Source organism: Podarcis cretensis (assembly GCF_951804945.1).
Source record: "Podarcis cretensis genome assembly, chromosome: 3".
Taxonomy (NCBI): domain Eukaryota; kingdom Metazoa; phylum Chordata; class Lepidosauria; order Squamata; family Lacertidae; genus Podarcis; species Podarcis cretensis.
In genome coordinates, this window is record NC_137172.1 from 105,916,358 (window position 1) to 105,936,161 (window position 19,804).

The 19,804-nt window shown below is 42.6% G+C and overlaps 1 protein-coding gene across 1 annotated transcript in view; it reads left to right on the plus strand.

Moving 5' to 3' along the window:
- Positions 1-8,031: 8,031 nt before the first annotated feature.
- Positions 8,032-19,804, plus strand: part of APOB (apolipoprotein B) — a 48,057-nt gene continuing 36,284 nt past the window's right edge. The window contains exons 1-8 of the mRNA XM_079969601.1: positions 8,032-8,166; positions 10,042-10,077; positions 15,473-15,588; positions 16,188-16,333; positions 17,620-17,773; positions 17,960-18,115; positions 18,862-18,986; positions 19,112-19,194. Of these exons, the coding sequence (XP_079825727.1) occupies positions 8,112-8,166; positions 10,042-10,077; positions 15,473-15,588; positions 16,188-16,333; positions 17,620-17,773; positions 17,960-18,115; positions 18,862-18,986; positions 19,112-19,194 (871 nt within the window). The 5' untranslated portion in view covers positions 8,032-8,111. The remainder of the gene's footprint in view (positions 8,167-10,041; positions 10,078-15,472; positions 15,589-16,187; positions 16,334-17,619; positions 17,774-17,959; positions 18,116-18,861; positions 18,987-19,111; positions 19,195-19,804) is intronic.

Consider the following 19,804-nt stretch of genomic DNA (forward strand, 5'->3'; position numbering starts at 1 on the left):
ACAGAGCCTAGGACTTGCCGATCAGAAGGCCGGCGGTTCGAATCCCCGTGATGGGGTGAGCTCCCGTTGCTCGGTCCCTGCTCCTGCCAACCTAGCAGTTCGAAAGCATGTCAAAGTTCAAGTAGATAAACAGGTACCGCTCCGGCAGGTTCACCAGAAGCGGCTTAGTCATGCTGGCCACATGACCTGGAAGCTGTATGCTGGCTCCCTCGGCCAATATAGTGAGATGAGTGCCACAACCCCAGAGTCGGTCACGACTGGACCTAATGGTCAGGGGTCCCTTTACCTTTACTATATATATTATATATATATATATACATACACACACACACACATACACACCGCTGTATCATAAAAAATATCACAGCGATTTAAAGCAATATAAAAACACAAAACCAAACAATAACGTCATAAAAAATTAAAAACAAGTTGAAAGCAAGAAGAAATGTTTAAAACACACACACACATAGACCATTGTGGGGGATGTACACTTAATTGCTTGCATAGGCCTGGCAAGCATTGGCAGAGAAGGTGCCTGCCAGCAGTTATCACATGATAACTGAGTGTCTATATTCATAGCACAATTCTTTACATGTCTGCTCAGAAGGAAGCCCGGTTGAGTTCAATGACATCTACCTCCGGATAAATGTGTGTAGCAGAGATGCAGAACCTTCAGTCCACAGCCCAGTTTTGGTCCAGCAACAAGTCCCAATTTGGCCAGTGACACCGTTTCCGACAAATCATGCCCAGTTTCCGTCATACATGGCAGGTAGAGATGCACTACAAAGAATGGTATCCTCAGTCTCTCCAGGTAAACACCATATTTCAAAGATGAAATATATAAATTAAATATAGTGGTACCTCAGGTTACATACGCTTCAGGTTACAGACTCCGCTAAACCAGAAATAGTGCTTCAGGTTAAGAACTTTGCTTCAGGATAAGAACAGAAATCAGGCTCCAGCGGTGTGGCAGCAGTAGGAGGCCCCATTAGCTAAAATGGTGCTTCAGGTTAAGAACAGTTTCAGGTTAAGAACAGTTTCAGGTTAAGAACGGACCTCTGGAACGAATTAAGTACTTAACCTGAGGTACCACTGTATACAGATCCAACAGGTTTGTTCCTGATTACAAATTGGTTATCGGAATCAGCTACATAATACAGTCATACAGTTACAGCTTCAGGTTGCGTTTTTTCAGGTTACGGACCCACCAAAACTCGGAAGTACTGGAACAGGTTACTTCCGGGTTTTGGAGGTCGCGCATGCGCAGAAGCGCTAAATTGTGCTTTGCACATGCGGAGAAGCACTGAATCGCAACCAGCACGTGTGCAGATGCGCCACTGCAGGTTGCGAACGCTGCGGGTTGTGAACGTGCGTCCCGCATGATCACATTCGCAACTTGAGCATCCACTGTGCATTAAAAGCTGGAGATATTCCTGGTGTTTGGTGGGATTCCTAGCTAAAACAGGTACAATGGTACCTCGGGTTCCATACGCTTCAGGTTCCATACGCTTCAGGTTACAGACTCTGCTAACCCAGAAATATTACCTCGAGTTAAGAATTTTGCTTCAGGATGAGAACATAAATTGTGCAGCGGTGGTGCAGCAGCAGCAGGAGGCCCCATTAGCTAAAGTGGTGCTTCAGATTAAGAACAGTTTCAGGTTAAGAACGGACCTCCAGAACGAATTAAGTCCTTAACCCGAGGTACCACTGTATTAGGCTTGAGACAGCATGGGGAGATGACCTATCCTTCCCTAAAAAAATAAAAATAAATTAAAATACATTCATGTATAAGTTACCTGAAATTCAGTGGTTGAGTACATGGTTTGCAGGCAAAAGGTTCCAGTTCAGTTCTTGTTAAGAGATTTCAGATAGTGGGTTATGGAACTATGTTGGAGAGCTGGAGAAAAGTAGACAATTCTGGGCCTAATGGACCAATGGCCTAGTTAAATCAAAACACCTTCACATTATTCATGTGTTTGTTTGTTAGCTGCAATAGTTCATTATCTGGGGGGAGGGGATGTGATAAGAGAACACAAAGTACATTCATTTTTACTTATTGAGAAACTCCCTTGCATTAGTCAAGTGAAAATATGCAGAATGACTCGGGGGGGGGGGTATTCTTTGGGCACAGCACCAGAGTCAATAAACAGTGAAGGCCTCTGTTCTGGTGTACGTTTCTGTGAGCATGTACAAAATGAAATACAAGATGCTTAGGGCATCTACACAGGCAAAGGCAGAATAATCACTATACTCTTTTCAGCACCTGCTAAAAACATTTTTGCTTTGGACAGCCTACCCAGACATGTAAATGTTGATGTATATTTTAATCTGTCTTTCATTAATTGCTGGCTTTTTCTTCTGAATGTTTTAAAGAATTGTCTTTACTTTTTTCTACTGATAATTTTGTTTTATTCTCTTTGTGATCTTTTTTTTACATCCAAGAGGGATATAAATCTTAAGAAATAATAATAATCAATAATATTGTTTATTGTTTGCCTGTGCTTTGAAGGAGGTACATAAACTTCTCTAGGCTCCAATCTAGAGTTGAGCCCAAGTATTCTGCCCAGCAATTTTCATAGGTTTTGGGGCAGAGTCACTGGAATGAGGAGGGGGGGAAAATGCTATTTAAATTTGATTTTGGCAAACCTTTGTGATCTTGAACAAGTTCATTTGGCTGAAGAGTTCTGCTCTGAAACATCTGACAGGCGTCAAGTAGGGGAAGGGTGACTTAAGGAAAAGCCTTTCAAAACAAAAATGGAAGATTATAATAAGAAGTGAATCAAGCATCCTGTATATATAATATTTTTATTAAATTTTCAACAAAAAACACAATAACAAATACAATAACAACCACAAACAAAGAAAACTGTACACAAAAACAATGTCAAATCCATAAAACAGGATTCTCCGAACCTCGTGACTTCCCTCCCCCTGGTTTCTTAAGTTTTCTTTTCAGCTGCATATCATTTCTACTCCAAATAATTATTATTATTATTTTACCTCAGATTTCCTGTACTATTTCTAAAAAGTGTTTTTAAAACCCTGCCAATGTATTCACCTGTTTACAATACTTTTGCAAAAACATAATAAACATTTCCCATTCTTTTCAAAATTTCTCATCATCTTGATTTCTGAGCTTTCCAGTTAGTTTCGCCATTTCAGCATAGTCCATTAACTTGGTTTGCCAATCTTCTTTGATCGGGACTTCTTCTTTCCACCTTTGGGCTACCAGTATCCGGGCGAACGTTGTAGCATACATAAACCATTTTTTTCTGGTCTTTTGGTATCTCCGCTCCTACAATACCTAATGAAAGGCTTCTGTTTTTTTTTTAACAAAGGTTACTCTAAACATTTTTTAAAAAATTCATTATAAATCATTTCTCAGTTTTTTTTAACCTCCCTACATTCCCACCATGTATGATAGAACGTACCCTCTGTTTCTTTACATTTCCAACACTCACTAGATCTTGCTCCACTGAATTGAAATTTCAGCCTTCACGACCTAGGAAAGGGGCCAAGTAAACAACTATTTTTGTGGAGGAGGATCAAGATATTAAATGATATGCATGAAATTTCATATATAGCTATATAATCTCAAGTGTAGTAAGATAAGACCCTTGGAGCAGGCATTAAAAAAAAAGTTTTTTTATGAACCGACCTAGTAGGGCAATAATTGTTCCTTGATAATTTGTCACTCCCCCTCCATGACTCCCCCGCTCCCCCTTTCCTACGCCCCTGAATGTGAGCCCTGAAAGATAATCTACCAAAGCTATTCCAGACAGGCTTTGCTTGAGGAAGGTATTCTGTTTACCTCCACTAAACTTGTTTCCAAAAGAACAGGGGGTGGAATGAACTGCTAGAAGATTTCCTCCTGTTACTAAATAACATCTGTTTCCTTCACTTCCTTGACACCTGCTGTTATCAGCAGATAATCTCTAACCCAAACTTGCAATCTGGGGATTATCTAAATAATAAAAGAGAGTTGGGACTAACAAAGAAAAACAATTGTGACAAGTCTCTCTGTGTGGACACAAACCAAGAGGCTAACTGCATCTTTGCTCCACTGCCACCACCAGGAATGAAGGCATGAGACATTGATAGTTTCCAGATGACTTGATCACTGAGCGTTCATCCTGCTAAACCAACCTAATTTATGCAATTTGAATGTGTTTGAATCCCACCTGAATGCAGCAACAGTCTGGAAGTGGGTGGGATAGTAGGCAATACTGTAGCTTTATTACCTTCAACAAGTAGAAAGTCAGTGCATTAGTCCTAAGAATCATTCAGTTCAAGCCCCTGAACTTCAGTTGTATCCAATATTTACAAATTACAGTCATGCCTTGGTTATCGAACGGCTTAGTTGCTGAACAAATCGGCTCCCAAATGCCACAAACCCAGAAGTAAGTGTTCCGGTTTGCAAACTTTTTCGGAAGCTGAACTTCCAACACGGCTTCTGCTTGAGTGCAAGAAGCTCTGCAATTGGAAACTGCACCTTGGTTTTGGAACTTTTCAGGAGTCAAATGGACTCCCAGAACAGATTAAGTTCGATAACCAAGGTACGACCATACTAATAAGCAATTAATAATTACCCAGAGAGGATAGATATTAATTTTGGATGGTATTCTAAATTGATGTTTTTTATTAAAAAAAAAAAGAAGTCACTTGAAGCCAAATCATACAAATACTGCTTAGTAATACTAAATTAAAGTAATTAAAGGTAAAAGACCCCTGGACCGTTAAGTCCAGTCAAAGGCGACTATAGGGTTGTGGCGCTCATCTTGCCTTCAGGCCGAGGGAGCCGGCGTTTGTCCACAGACACTTTTCTGGGTCATATGGCCAGCATGACTAAACCGCTTCCAGCACAACGAAACACCGTGACGGAAACCAGAGCGCATGGAAACGCCGTTTACCTTCCTGCTGCAGCGGTGCCTATTTCCCTACTTGCACTGGCGTGCTTTCGAACTGCTAGGTTGGCAGGAGCTGGGACTGAGCAACGGGAGCTCACGCCGTCATGATGATTTGAACTACTGACCTTCTGATTGGCAAGCCCAAGAAGCTCAGTGGTTTAGACCACAGTGCCACCCGCACCCCAAATCAAAGTATTACCTAGAAGTCAAACTTTATGAGTTCAGTGATACACACACACACTAGTACAGGGGTCGGCAAACTACAACCACAGGCTGGATACAGTCTGAAGGGGTCGTTAAACCACCCCCCAGCCCTTGCCACCCGCTCGGTCAGTCCCCACACAGAGCTAAACTGGTGGGGGAAGAGCAGCTTTTGGAACCATGGGGGGGGAGGTGTCTGCGGCTTCCTATTGGCTGCAGGAAGCTCCTGCAGCCAATAGGAAGCCGCAGACGCCTCCTCTCCCCCTCCCGCCATGGCTCCGAAAACCAGCAGGGAAAGAGCGGTGGGCAGGTGCGCATGCGCACGGGTGCGCACGCTCCCACAAACGTGCAGGTGATCTGGCCCGCCGGCGGAAAAGTTTGCCTGCCCCTGCACTAGTAGGTGTGTTTAGGGTTGCAGATTTGGGATATGTGCAAAGTTCATTTCCTCCCATCTATTGCATTTCAAGCCACATTTGCACAGTACACATCACAGAGGAGGCGGAGATGTCTTTGCATGGCCTTTGTGGTTTCTTTGCCCCTGCAGCCACCAATACCCCACACCTTTTCATGAAGCTGCCATCTGTGTATGCGCAACCATCTGCACGTGCGTGACAGCTGTCTCAAATGTACACACCATTCTTCAGTACAACATGAACACAGCTTAAGTTTGCTAGTCAGATTGAAGCTGCTTTGAGAAACAATGGATCAATCAGCAGGGTTTGCCAAGACACTGTAGGATCAATACGGATTGTGGCTAACGTCGTATGAATGTGGCTTCAAAAAGCAGAAGTGAAACTGCACTGGATGTGGAGTAAGTGGTAACATGAACAAACACTTAGAGAAGGAAGGGTAAACTGGAGTGGAACAAAGGATTAAAGACACACACACATGCTATCTGCTTGTCTAAAATGAAACCCAGCTCTGAGCTCTAATGTGTGCATTTGCAAGTAGCATGTACAGTCATACCTCAGGTTGAATGTACTTCGGGATGAGTGCGTTCGAGTTGTGCTCCGTGGCAACCCGGAAGTTACGTAGCGTGTTACTTCCGGGTTTCGCCGCTTGTGCATGTGCAGACGTTCAAAATGATGTCACGCGCATGCGTAGAAGCAGCTAAGAGCGACGCGCATGTGCGCAGATGTGCCGTCGCTGGTTACGTTTGCTTCTAGATGCGAACAGGGCTCCGGAATGGATCCCGTTTGCATCTTGAGGTACCACTGTCATTAGCTGCTGAAATTTCTCCCTTTTCTTTGAAAATACAACCACTTGCAAATTAGGTTAGCTGAACACAAAGTTGCCTTTATAAGTCAAGCATTACGATCAAATTTTAAAATAAACAAAGCTTACTGCTCCACAATTGTGGATAGGTTTTTATTAAGACTTCAGGAATGAGTTTGAAAATCTGGTATTGTATTTTAAATGTTCTAAGTATGTGCTGAATTCTTTTAAAAACTGAAACTGTACCAAACAGTACATCAATCTCTCTTCCACACACACATTTTATATTTTGCTTTTTTCATGTTCTCAATGTATAATGGAGCATTCATATAGAGAGGAGAGAGCAGGAAAAAGATTAATAATATGCTCACAAGCTGCTTTTCTTCAAAAATAAGGCTCTGAGCTATCTACAATAAACCAAAGCAAAAATGAAATCACAACAAAGGCCCAACACTGTAGTATATGGTAAACATACAATAAAGCAGAATAAATGTAACTAAAATGACATGAAAACATTCTCATGTAGCAGCATTAAGGTTTTCCCTGTTTTCCAGGGACATCTTTGATTTAAAGAAACTGTCCCAGTTTCTAATTTGTTCCCAGAATGTCCTGCTTTTCCGTAGGCTGTCCCTACTTTCACTGGAGAATTGTTGGAGGGTATGGAGTTATCCGACCCCCGAGCCATCTGAAGGCAATTCTGTATAGGGAATGTTTACAGAAAATGTTTAACATTTTTGTTATGTTTTTATATATGTTGGAAGCTGCTGGGGCAACCCAATAAGATGTGTGGGATCTAAATAGTAAATTTATCATTATGGAATGTGACGTCCCTATTTTCGTTGGAGAAATGTTGGAGGGTATGAACTTCCTTGAATTCTGTTGAGCACTGATTATCTCAATTGCAATTCTAAAGCCTTGGCCCAAACAATCTACACTGGCCTAAGGATACCTACAGCTGTGACTGTTTGTAGACCAGTTAGGGATAGACATGCTTAGCCCTCTAATATTAATCCCAGCCAGTTCAGAGTTTTAGTAGGTGAGGATAATAATAATTTAATAATTATTATATTATTTATATGCCCCCCAGACACTCTGGGTGGCTCCCAACCAAATGTTAAAAACACATTAAAACATCAAACATTAAAAAACGTCCCTATACAGGGCTGCCTTCAGATGTTTCCTAAAAGTCAAGGATCCTAATTCCTCAAATGTAGTTCTCCACTCAGTTGAGTGGGAAAGGCATAGCTGTCAACCTTCCCTTTTTTTGCAGGAAATTCCCTTATTCCAGCGCCGTTTCCCGCTGCTATCCCGGATTGTTAGATATCCCGTAGACTGTCCCTGGGACAGGTGAGGCTGCTGATCCCTTATTTTCAAATCTGAAAGTTGACAGCTATGGGGGAAAGTCCTTTGGGATGCCTAATGCTATCATACTGTCTGGAAAATATACCCAACATTGTATGCAAAAGATACCCAGGTAAACGGGTGCATTTGTAAGATGGCATATGAATGAACCAGGAAGCTCAGGGGACTGTTTTGCCCTTTCATGCCTTTTGCACACTTCTGCTGCCTGAACCAGCCCAGATGAGCCTCCCACAGCTCTTGCGGAGAGGATCCAGGACTCTAACCTTTGGACCTTTTGTAATTTGCTCTGAACTTCTAAACCGTTTGGCTCAGCTGCTTTCCCACGGACTATTTAAAGGCAGGTCCAAGTGGGGACGCTCAGACTCCCTTTTGACGCTGGACTGGGAGAAGAAGGAGAGGAGAGGGCAGAGCAGCCACAGGGTCAACATGGGACCCCCACAGCTCTGGCTGCTTCTGCTGCTCAGCAGTGCTGCCTTGGCACGTAAGTAGCTTCTGCCATTTAGCGTGGAGGTGGAGCGGAAAGGTCTTCCCTTTTGAAGACAGTCCCTAGATATTGCATTTAATAGAGAAGTGGTGAATAGACTGCAATGGCCCGTTGTTCCCATAAGGGATGGTTATCTATTGATGAGACTGTGGATCTATGAAAATCTGATCTAGACATGCTCACTCTGCTGGTACATGCCTGGTTCATTCCACATACCAGGCACTCTGTGTTTTCTGCTTACTTAGCTTTTTACCCCTTTAAGGAGGAGTTTGAGGTTTTGTCAGCTGCGGTGTGACAAGTTAGATGGCATTTGGTGACAGAAATACATGTCTGTTGAAAGGCTCCTTCGTGTCTTCATTAGAGTGCATTCTGCTGTTGTTGTTTTTAAACCAGAGTCTCCAATGTGACTTATGACATTGATCAAAAAAAGTAAATGGAAAGGAATATGTGTTGGACCATAATAAAAAGCCCATAATTAATTGGAAAATACCTTTATTTGAAACAACCAAAATGTCACCAAATAGTGAATGAGCTTTCCAAGTTCTGCAGTTTAAGAATTAAACCCGCAGTGTAACTCACTGTGTAGAGCATTTGATGAAATATGAAGCTACAATCTTGTCCCAAGAACACGCACTGAGGCAACAGTCCTATGCATGCTTTCTGAGAAGAGAATGCCCCCTTTGGACTTTTCAGGACCTGTTCTAGAATTAAGCATGCATGGGACTGAGCCATCAGGCTGTTGCAATCCTAAACGCATTTACCAAGGTGCAAGACCCATTAGGATCAGAATAAACCCAGAAAGACTTGGGCATCAGTCCTAGCAAAGGTATTGCCCAACCATTGCTTTTGGAGAGCTTTCCCCTTGACTGAAACTAACATTGCTACCTTTGCTTTTTAAAGTCCCATTTAAGTCAGTGGCTTCAAACAAATGGAACTGGGTTCAGGATCGCAGGCTGGCATCCTGATCCCTAACACATTTTTTCCAGATGAAACCTCTGTGGATTTCAGTTGACCTCAAAGTAAGGCTACGGTCCTATGACCAATCACCTGGGAATTTTGAACACACATACAATGTACTCAGTGGGGCTTACTTCTGAGTAGGATTGTTCTGTCAGCATGCTTCAGACTGGGATGTAAAGTTGCTTCAGTAGTCCCATTGTTTGGAGAGAAACAGTGATATTATTGCCTCTGATCAGTTTCCCTTTCTGCTTGGTGGACCTGCATTCTTCAGAAAGTGGGACTGCATCTAATACCTTTGCATTCTTCTTCACTCACTAAAGAAAATAGCACTTTAGCAGGATCAGGTTCTCCACTGGGTTTCGATGCTCAGTGTAACTCATTGCTTTCTCTGGATCGACAATGTGGATTCATCAGCTATTTGATATACATGTTACGCTACACAAATGGATCTTTTCAACATTTCAGACAGAGAAGCATATGGCAAATCACATACTCATTCTCATAGCAAAACAGCCTTTGGAAAGGAAGCATATTTTAGCAGCACTTACCCTTTCAAAGCTGACAGTTGTCTAAGCAGCCTGAGGCAGAATGTATATTTTGATGGAGAACAGTTATTGACGAGGACTATTTGCAATAAATTCATTTACCAGCCATGCCGCTCTTGAAGGTCTGTATTTTTCAGACTGAAGCATTATCCCTCACCAACACAATAAATTGTCTACTTGTTAGCAAAGACAAAAATCAGAGTCAACGCAGCTTTATCATTCAATCCACAAACTGCTTGAGCGAACATTTCTGCTCAAGTGGGTCAACAGCAATAAACGGCTTGTTTACAAGGGGACTGTACTGTATTTTGTTCCTCTGGTATATAATTGGAACTGAAGTTGTCCTTTGTTTTAATTTATTTTGCAGAAGATGGGCCTGAAAATTCAAATCCAGGCTGTTCAAGTAAGCAATTTTTATCTGGTCTTTTATGCTCTTCTTCTCTTCCTGGTTTTTCAAAACTTCTGCTCAATGAATTCTGGGGTTTGGGTTTCATATGCTGCAAACAAATATATGTAGCAGAGTTCTGAGTGGCAAGCCAAGAAGACATCATCACGCACTGCTAACTGGCTAGAACTGGCTAGAAAGGGATGATTGCAGGGGCTGCTAACCATTCACCTCCCCGAAGCAGTATATCTAGTTTTAATTGATATTGGGGTTTTGGGGTCAGGAAGTGGGGAGGATGACAAATATAGACAAAATGCATAAATGTGTGTGATGGGCTTCCAAAATTGTAAAGATCGACAGCCTATCCGAAACATGAAATGGGGGTCAATAGAAACGATCGAATCAGGTGATTTTTGGGTGGTGGTTGTTTTTATTTTGATTATGTATTTTGTGGTCTTATAATCTGATTGTATTCTGTGAACCACCCTGAGAGTAGTGGGTATATAAATTCAATAAAATCAATCAGTATTTTTTCTTTGCTGGCTCTTATACCTGCCAAATATGTTGTGAAGCGGGTTTGTGTGCATGGAGGGGGGTTACATGCATGCCTATATGCCTTCCTGATCCCTTCCTCTAAAACAGTGATCACCAGCATGGTGCCTGCAGGCACACATATGATCTCAGAGGCTTTCTGTGACTCTTCAATGCCTCCTTCCGCTGCTGAAGTTAGCTTGAAAGAAGCACTTTTCTGTAGCCTACAGAACAGGTTGTTCTGTATTCTTGGTTGTGGCGAGTGTGTGATATACCTACAACAGTTTCTCTGCTTTGCAAGTGGGCCCATGGGACCCCAAAATGATACCATTATATTATGGGATCCTTACTTGTGCAAAACTCTTTTGCACTTAGAAACTGTAAAGGAGAAGCATAGCTTCCAACATGGTTGTGAAAGGCAGCAGTTTTGGTTCTGACTTTTAATCATGGGTTCCCTTTGTCTTGCCTTGCTTCTTGTCAGCCGACTTTTCATTTCTTTATGGTGTAGTGGGGCTTACAGGCGTGGATCTGAGAAATTATGTCTATATTATCCAATATATACAAATGACTGAACTCTTTGTCTACTTCTTAGCTAGTGTTACCCCAAATATCAGAATGTACCAAAGTGTCTTGGCGAATGTCTGAAATGTGATGTGTTTTTGACATTCATATGCAAATTCCATTAATTTCAGACAACATTTCTGAATGCCTGAAAACTCAGTGAATGTTGGCCGTCAGTAGCCTTCCTCTGACTGTCACTATTGCCTTGCAAATGTCCCAAATCACAGACACTCCTTAAAATGTATATAGTGTTTGCCGGAAAATAAAACATTGGAGTGGGTAGCCTGAAAATGACAGGGTCAAGGGATCAGGAAGTGTTTATGAGCAACCTTTGTAAAGTACTTTGTTTGTCCTGAACTCCTTGGCTAGATACTTGATGTTCATTTTGAGGGTCAAAGTATCTGCTGAGTTGGTGTTTTTCTCTCTGTCCCTTGATAAGCTCTGCTTTCCTAATATGGTGTTTTAGCGCCGTCTGCAGAGACTCATGACTTAGGCTGCAATCATAACCCCACTTACCTGGAAATAGGCCCCATGGAATCCAGTAGGCCCTACCGGGGTGAACTTTGGTAATCTTTCATAATATGGAGTCCTATTCTAGGCCAAAAATTGGGGTCCTCTGGGCTTAGTGCCCTGTGCGGGAGAGCTGTCCGCACTCCCTAAATCTGGTGCCGGGACAAACTTCTGGATAGACCTAGTTAGGATTGCTGCCAAACTTACTTTTTCCAACCCAGCTTAGAGAACTGTTACGCATTTTTCAGCATTTCTCAGTTTTATCTTGTTTTGTATATATACCTTCATAAAAACAAAGTTTTTACAGATGTTGTATCTAAATTTAATAGTACATAGGAATTAGTAAAGTAAATACTAATTCTCTCCTGGATAGCTCAGTGATATAGTGAGCATAGGAAAAAGTTGTCTTGGGTGGCGATCAACTATGTTTTACTCAGAGAAAGCCCACTGACATTAATGGACATGACTAAGTTAGGTCCATTGATTTTAATAGGTTTACTCAGAGTAAAATTTAGCTCAGCTTGTGTAAAAGGTAGGGCTCATTTAGATTTTGTTTTGTGCTGTGCTACCCAGTGTTTTTGAGCTGGTGGGTTTTTTTGTGATCTTGGTTCTTTCCCCCGGGAAAGCTTGCATATTACCACTGAATTGGGGCAAACTCCAGTCTGCAGAAACCTAATTGCCATTTGCTCCAATTCAGTGGTAATATGCAGGTTTTGATGGGTCTGGATGAGCCAGTTGAGCAAGACCTATTGTCATCCTATAGGAGTAAGTGGACTTCTACGGGACTTGGTAAAGGTAAAGGTAAAGGTACCCCTGCCCGTACGGGCCAGTCTTGACAGACTCTGGGGTTGTGCGCCCATCTCACTTAAGAGGCCAGGGGCCAGCGCTGTCCGGAGACACTTCCGGGTCACGTGGCCAGCGTGACATCGCTGCTCTGGCGAGCCAGAGCCGCACACGGAAACGCCGTTTACCTTCCCTCTGGTAAGCGGTCCCTATTTATCTACTTGCACCCGGAGGTGCTTTCGAACTGCTAGGTTGGCAGGCGCTGGGACCGAGCAGCGGGAGCGCACCCCGCCGCAGGGATTTGAACCGCCGACCTTTCGATCGGCAAGTCCTAGGCGCTGAGGCTTTAACCCACAGCGCCACCTGCGTCCCTGCGTCTACGGGACTACGGGACTACGGGACTAGATATGGTTAAATGTCAGTTTGGTGGCTGAAACACTAATAGTTGATTGGTTTCACTTAGTCATCCATATGTACCAAGTGGTTTGTTGGCAGAGGCCTGGAACCAGAGATCCTCTTACTTAACTGCAGTGGGCTGCAAAGTAATTGCAATGAGCAAAAATCTGTGCAGATGAACAAATGGTTGGAGCTGGTAGCACCAATTGCTTGTTGCAGAGAAAGGGACTGTCTGGAATGAGTTTCCCCCAAGAATGCAGCTGCACTTGGACAACTCAGTGTGCTGGCCATCTTTTCAATATTGTGTTCATGCAGCAAAAGTCCAGTGCTCACAAGTCTGGGTGCAGTAGGTATCCTATTTTTGACCCATCCCTCGGGATCCAGACCTCAGGACCCCTGTTCATGTGAGAGCACATTCAGGATCCCAGTTAACATGCAGGCGTTTGTGTCTCTCTTGCTTGAAAATACTGGTTCTGTTTTGTATTACGCTAGCATGTTGGCGCTGTGGGTTAAAGCCTCAGCGCCTAGGACTTGCCGATCGAAAGGTTGGCGGTTTGAATCCCTGCGGCGGGGTGCGCTCCCGCTGCTCGGTCCCAGCGCCTGCCAACCTAGCAGTTCGAAAGCACCTCCAGGTGCAAGTAGATAAATAGGGACCGCTTACCAGCGGGAAGGTAAACGGCGTTTCCGTGTGCGGCTCTGGCTCGCCAGAGCAGCGATGTCACACTGGCCACGTGACCCGGAAGTGTCTCCGGACAGCGCTGGCCCCTGGCCTCTTAAGTGAGATGGGCGCACAACCCCAGAGTCTGTCAAGACTTGCCCGTACGGGCAGGGGTACCTTTACCTTTACCTAGCATGTTAACGAATTTAAAAAACACACACTAGCAAACTCCAAATTCACTCTGAAGGGATACCTTCACTTTGCTGTCTTTATCTCTTTATAATCATAGTGAAATGATGTTGAATTTTGTCAGGTTTCCATTTCTCGACTGACAGGGAAAGAAAGGTGCCCTGAAAGTTGTGAAGAGCACACAACAGTGGTTTGAAATCTATTTGTAGATGATGTGGTATATGCTGTCTGTGGTGTTGAGGGCGGACGGATGAGACAGTCCAAAACCAGTCCACACCTTACACAAAGGTTGTTCTGTGCCACCTACTACAGTGGTACCTTGGTTCTCAAATTTAGTCTGTTCCAGAAGTCTGTGCCAAAACCAGGGCATGCTTTCCCAGAGAAAGTAATGCAAAACAGATTAATCTGTTCCAGACTTTAAAAACAACAACCCCTGCAACAGCAATTTAACATGAGTTTTAGTAACTAACAAGGCCATTGATCCATAAAATGAAAGCAATATTCAATGTACTGTACTATAAAGTAAATAAGACAGTATTGTAGATGATAAAAATTTAAATTATTATTTTTTTCTTACCTTCACTGATGACAGCCATTGGGGGGCTTTTATCCATTTTCGCAGTCACACAATCAATCAATCAGTAGCTGAACTGGGTTCCACACAGGCACAAAAACAAATTAACCAAAAAAAGCCTCAAAAACAAAAACGCAAATTAAATAGCAAAAACAAAAGCACCAAACTTAATTCGTTCTGGAAGTTCGTTTGACTTCCAAAATGTTCAAAAACCAAGGCGCAGCTTCTGATTAGTGCAGGTGCCCCAGAAACATCAGCCAATAGCCTCATCAGACGTTCGGCTTCCCAAAAACATTCGAAAACTAGAACACTTACTTCCGGGTTTTCAGCGTTTTGAGAACCAAGGCGTTTGAGAACCAAGATGTTTGAGAACCAAGGTACCACTGTATCTATATAATGCAGTTGTTCAAAAAAATTTTTAAAAAAAATTGGGGATGTGCAACAGATTTCAATCACAGAACATGAATTGGTTGCAGCATTCCAAAGTGTGATTCACTTTATAAACTGGCACAAGCAGCAAAAAGGACTGCATTTATGAAGCTTACTTGTTATCGCTTGCAGTTTCTCTAAGGAGATTGGAGACAATATACATAGATCTTCTTCCATTTTATCACAACAGTCCTGTGAGGTAGTTTAGGTAAAGGGGTGTTCACCGGTCCAAAGTTAGCCAGTGAGTTTCACAGCTGCGTAGCATTTGAACCAGTGTCTCTCCAGTACTAATCCGACATAGCAATCACAACACTACACTTGACTATCTTTTAGTCTAATCCACCTCAGAAGGTTGTTGTGAGATTAAAGGAGACAAGAAAGGTTAAGTAGGTCACACAGTGACAGTTCTATGGAAATTCTTATAATACTAATACTGTTGACACCTTGCTTGTTAAATTTGTCATTTCTCTGCCATATACTCCAGTTTCTGGACAATCCATCAATTAATTAAAACACTTTCACATGACTCCTAAAAGTTGATTGCGTTTTACCATACCGCCCAGAGCCATTTAACTAATTCATAAGAAATACCGAAGTGTGTTACAAATAGATAGATAGTTTCCTGTATCCAGCACTGACAGTTTATTGCCATTTACTCATTCAAGTTTCTGACTGCAGTCAAAGGAACTTTGAGTGTGAAAGAGAATACCGCAGTGTTTTTACACCTACGTAGATGTATGCAAAAATTAATAAAAATCTACTTCCTCATGTATGCCTTGTAGGAGACACAACCAGATTTAAACACTTGAGGCAATATGTCTATAACTATGAAGCGGACACAGCAAGCGGCGTAACAGGAACGGCAGATTCACACACTGGCTCCAAAATTCAGTGTAAGGTAAGAAGGAAGAAGGAACAATGCCAATTAAAAATATTTAAGAAAGACACATGAACAATGACAAGGGTCTCTGTGGCAAAGTACATACAAATAGTACTGTGGTGGGTGGAGAGTTAGTATTTGGAGGTGAAGCCAATTGCTCCCCAAAATCTGCTTGGGAAGATGGCTGGCTGCAGTTATTGACTCTAGGCCTCGACTGCGTTTTTAGAGAAAAACAAGCAGGTTATGTTCTTTGGTAACAAGCTTTATCTATTGGTAGAAGCCTGAGAATAGTTCTGAATCTCTATTACATCAATCTCAATTGTTTATTTTCTTGACCCCAGGCCCTTGAATATATAGCCCCTAACACCAGTGTCTCTCATTTCTACCATCTGGGAACCACAAGGTTGCCCATTTGATTTGGATTCTAATCCATTCCTGCTTATTTGCTAGTTTATTTGCCCCAAGCCACCGGCATCATTTCTGCTGACACTGCATAGCCATCCACCCAAAACTAAGAGAACATTATCACTGGTTAATAAGAATCCCTCAACCTGCAGTTAATTTAATTGGTTGCAGAAAATCTCGTGTCGGCTTATATCACATTCTTTCTGTTTCAGGTTGAGCTGGAAGTCCCACAACTATGCAATTTCATCCTCAGGACAAGCCACTGCTCCCTCCGGGAGGTGTCTGGAATTGACCCTGAGGGAAGGCCTATACTGAAGAAGTCAAGGAACTTGGATAAGTTTGCTGCTGACATGTCCCAGTAAGAACAGCTGTCTTAAATGATATTTAATGAGCCCTAAGATGCGGGTGGCGCTGTGGGTTAAACCACAGAGCCTAGGACTTGCTGATCAGAAAGCTGGCAGTTCGAATCCCCATGATGGGGTGAGCTCCCATTGCTCGGTCCCAGCTCCTACCAACCTAGCAGTTCGAAAGCACGTCAAAGTGCAAGTAGATAAATAGGTACCGCTCTGGAGGGAAGGTAAACGGCATTTCTGTGCGCTGCTCTGGTTTGCCAAAAGCGGCTTAGTCATGCTGGCCACATGACCTGGAAGCTGTATGCTGGCTCCCTCGTCCAATAAAATGAGATGAGCGCCGCAACCCCAGAGTCGGCCATGACTGGACCTAATGGTCAGGGGTCCCTTTACCTTTAAGAACACATAAGTAGAGTCCTGGTGATAATGGCCAAAGGCCTATCTTCTCCAACTTCCTGTTTTCATGGTGGCCAACAAGATGCCTGGAGGATGAAAATAAATATTGCGAATGAAAATAAATTCCCCGTCCGGAATATTGGGTCCAGCAAGCTTCCCAGTTCAGCTCCGTATCCCTGGAAGCTCTGAGCTGGCCTAGCAGAATAATGCAGCAGTCCTGAGTCCATGTGAGAAAGGGATAAATCAAGTCCAAAAGACAGATCGGTTCTTATCTCTAGAAGCGTTTATTTACAAGCCATAAATCAGTCTCTCCATCGGAGTTTTCCTGCATTCTCCGTGCTTCCAAAAGCACACAGACACAGCCTGTCTGTTTAGCTGTGTCTCTCAGCGTCTCTCGGTAGAACTGAAAGTAACTCTCACAGACAAAGCCTGTGACGTAAAGCCCTGCTTCCGGCCCCTCCCAGATGCAGGGCACCACGGAGTTTTAACCCTGTCTGTTCCAAACTCCACAAGCTAGACATGAGCATGACAGCTCTCTATCTACTTGTTAGCCTAACAAGTATTATTCAGAGGCCATAGTTCTTGTAATTTCTGCCATCTGTCGAGAATGATAGCAGCTACACAGAGCAGTGGTGTCTCCAAGATGCAACTAGAGAGTGAATTGTTAATTTTAAAACACAAGATACTGGAGCAAATCTAAATGCTCACCTCATAGTTGTCTCTTTAGGATTTTTGAAATCATATTTTGGACACAAACACAGAGCTGTCAGAAAGGGAGAGGAAATGGAATAGAGTAGAATAGAGTGTCCTAAAGTGCCACCACAATTGAAAAGAATATTGACAAGCTGGAACATCTGCATTTCTTCCCCTAAAAGTTGTTTTTATTTGTTTTGCACAGGTATGCACTGAAATTCAGTGTTCAAGATGGGAAGAATTTCCAGCTGTACCCTGAGGACAATGAGCCTATGCACATACTCAACATCAAGAGAGGAATAATCTCGGCTCTCATGGTGCCCATGGAGACAGACGCCAATTCCCAAACACTCTCTATGGTAAGTTGCATAGTCATCCATCACTTTATTTTCCTTTCATCTATGTAGTGAAACCTAGCTGAATGGCCAAGATGAAAGGACCTTCTCCCAATGGAAAAGCCAACCTTGGATCATCAGGGAAGTCTCTCAGTTAGGCTTCAAATGATGTTGGAGACGCAAACAATATGTATATTTTCCTCTCCTTAGGATACTGTATATGGAAAATGCGATAGCGACATTGAAATAAGAAGCAGGAAAGGCAGCAACGCGGCAGACATTGCAGTCAGAAGAAACCTGAAATCCTGTGAAAACTTCAGCCCCATCAGAAATTATGTCAGCCCACTTGCCCTAGTTAAAGGCTTGGTAAGGAGCATGAAATGAGTATTAGACTAGCTTGTATTTCTGATACTACCAGCTTCCGGATATTATTATCATCACAGGCAAAGCTTGACTTCCAGCTTATCAATATACGGGAAACCAGTCTTTCCTAACCCTAGAGTGATAAAACAATTTTATTATATGACCAAGATTCACAATGCAAGAAGCATGTTTGTAAGTTACCCATAACTCTCCCTCAGGATGGATATTAAATTAAAAAGAAAAGAAGGAAAGTATTTTTATGAGGTTAAATCCACTCTGTAGGTTGCTTCATTCTTAGGTGGGAGAAATGGCCCTCACCCAAATAATGAGGTGAGCCTAAGGCTTATGCAGAAAAACACAGGTTAAACTGAGGCATGATGAGTTGGGGGCAAGGAGGAGAAAAAATAGAGGCCCTCCAAAAGAAAATCCAACCATTAGATGATTCTGCCTCTGGAATAAGATTGTGTATGTGTTCTTGAAACCTGGACATTTGTAAAGTGTTAACTTATTACATTGTACATTTAACTGCTTGGTTAGCATGATCCTGCCATGCAATGGGGAGCATTTTTACCTGATCAGTGACGCACCTGATCAGAAATACAGGGAAGTAGATAAGTGGCCAGCCTCCCTTGCCACACTTAGCAGGCCAATATAGGTGACAGTACAGCTGGTGGAGGGGAATGGCTACAGTGCAATTTGTTTTGTTAGGGCAAACAGTAAGTTAACTCTGCCACCCTTGTGTTTTGCAGAATACGCCAATGTCCACCCTGATAAGCAGCAAACAGCACTGTGAGTACACCATCGATGCAGCGAAGAAGCACGTAGCTGAGGCAACCTGCACGGAAGAGCACTTGTTCCTACCTTCATCATATAAGTAGGTTCCATGTCATGTCTCTCTTAACCCCTTCCCTATTAGGGTTATAGGCTGTGGTTGAAATATGTGTATTGTATACAACTTTGCATTTAAAAATGTTTCTTTTCCCCCTTATTGCCCACTAGACAACAGTATGGCATGATGTCCAAAGTCAAACAGTTTCTGAAACTTGAAAACACCGTACAAACCAACAACAGAGACATAGATGGTAAGGCTTTAAGAAATTGCTCTCAGACTGATCTGTTTCCTATGGGTCGTATGTAATGCAAGGGATTTTAAGTGTTCAAACTCACAAATGTAGAGAAAGGCTAAGCACTGGCTACATGCAATTTCCCAATATATAAAGAAAAAAGGAGAAACCTATGCTATGTTTGTGGTGTGTACAGCTGGATGTGACGAAGACATGTTCCTGGATCCACCTGTGTTTAAAATCCCAACCTATCAGGCAAAGGGGTTTCACATACCAGTGATAATATGAACAAACTGAGACCGTACCCATCAGATGAGCACCACACAATGTAGGGCTTCTGAAAAGACAATCAGGGAACTTCATGCTAACTCAAAGTTTCCATGTAAGGTTGTTTTGAAGGGCTCAGAAGGCCATAAATTATTTGACATTTTGTCACAATGAGGCTATTTTTTACTGGGGAGCATGAAGGTTTTGCTGTTTCACAACCTGATAATTTGAACTCTTTGAAAATCGTAGTTATATCGACTGATCGACTTCCATTTATCTCGATTTCGGAAATTATTATCTTGTTTATCTATCTGCTGTGTCTATTCCTTAATAAAACTTTTTACGTAGTAAGCGTTATCTC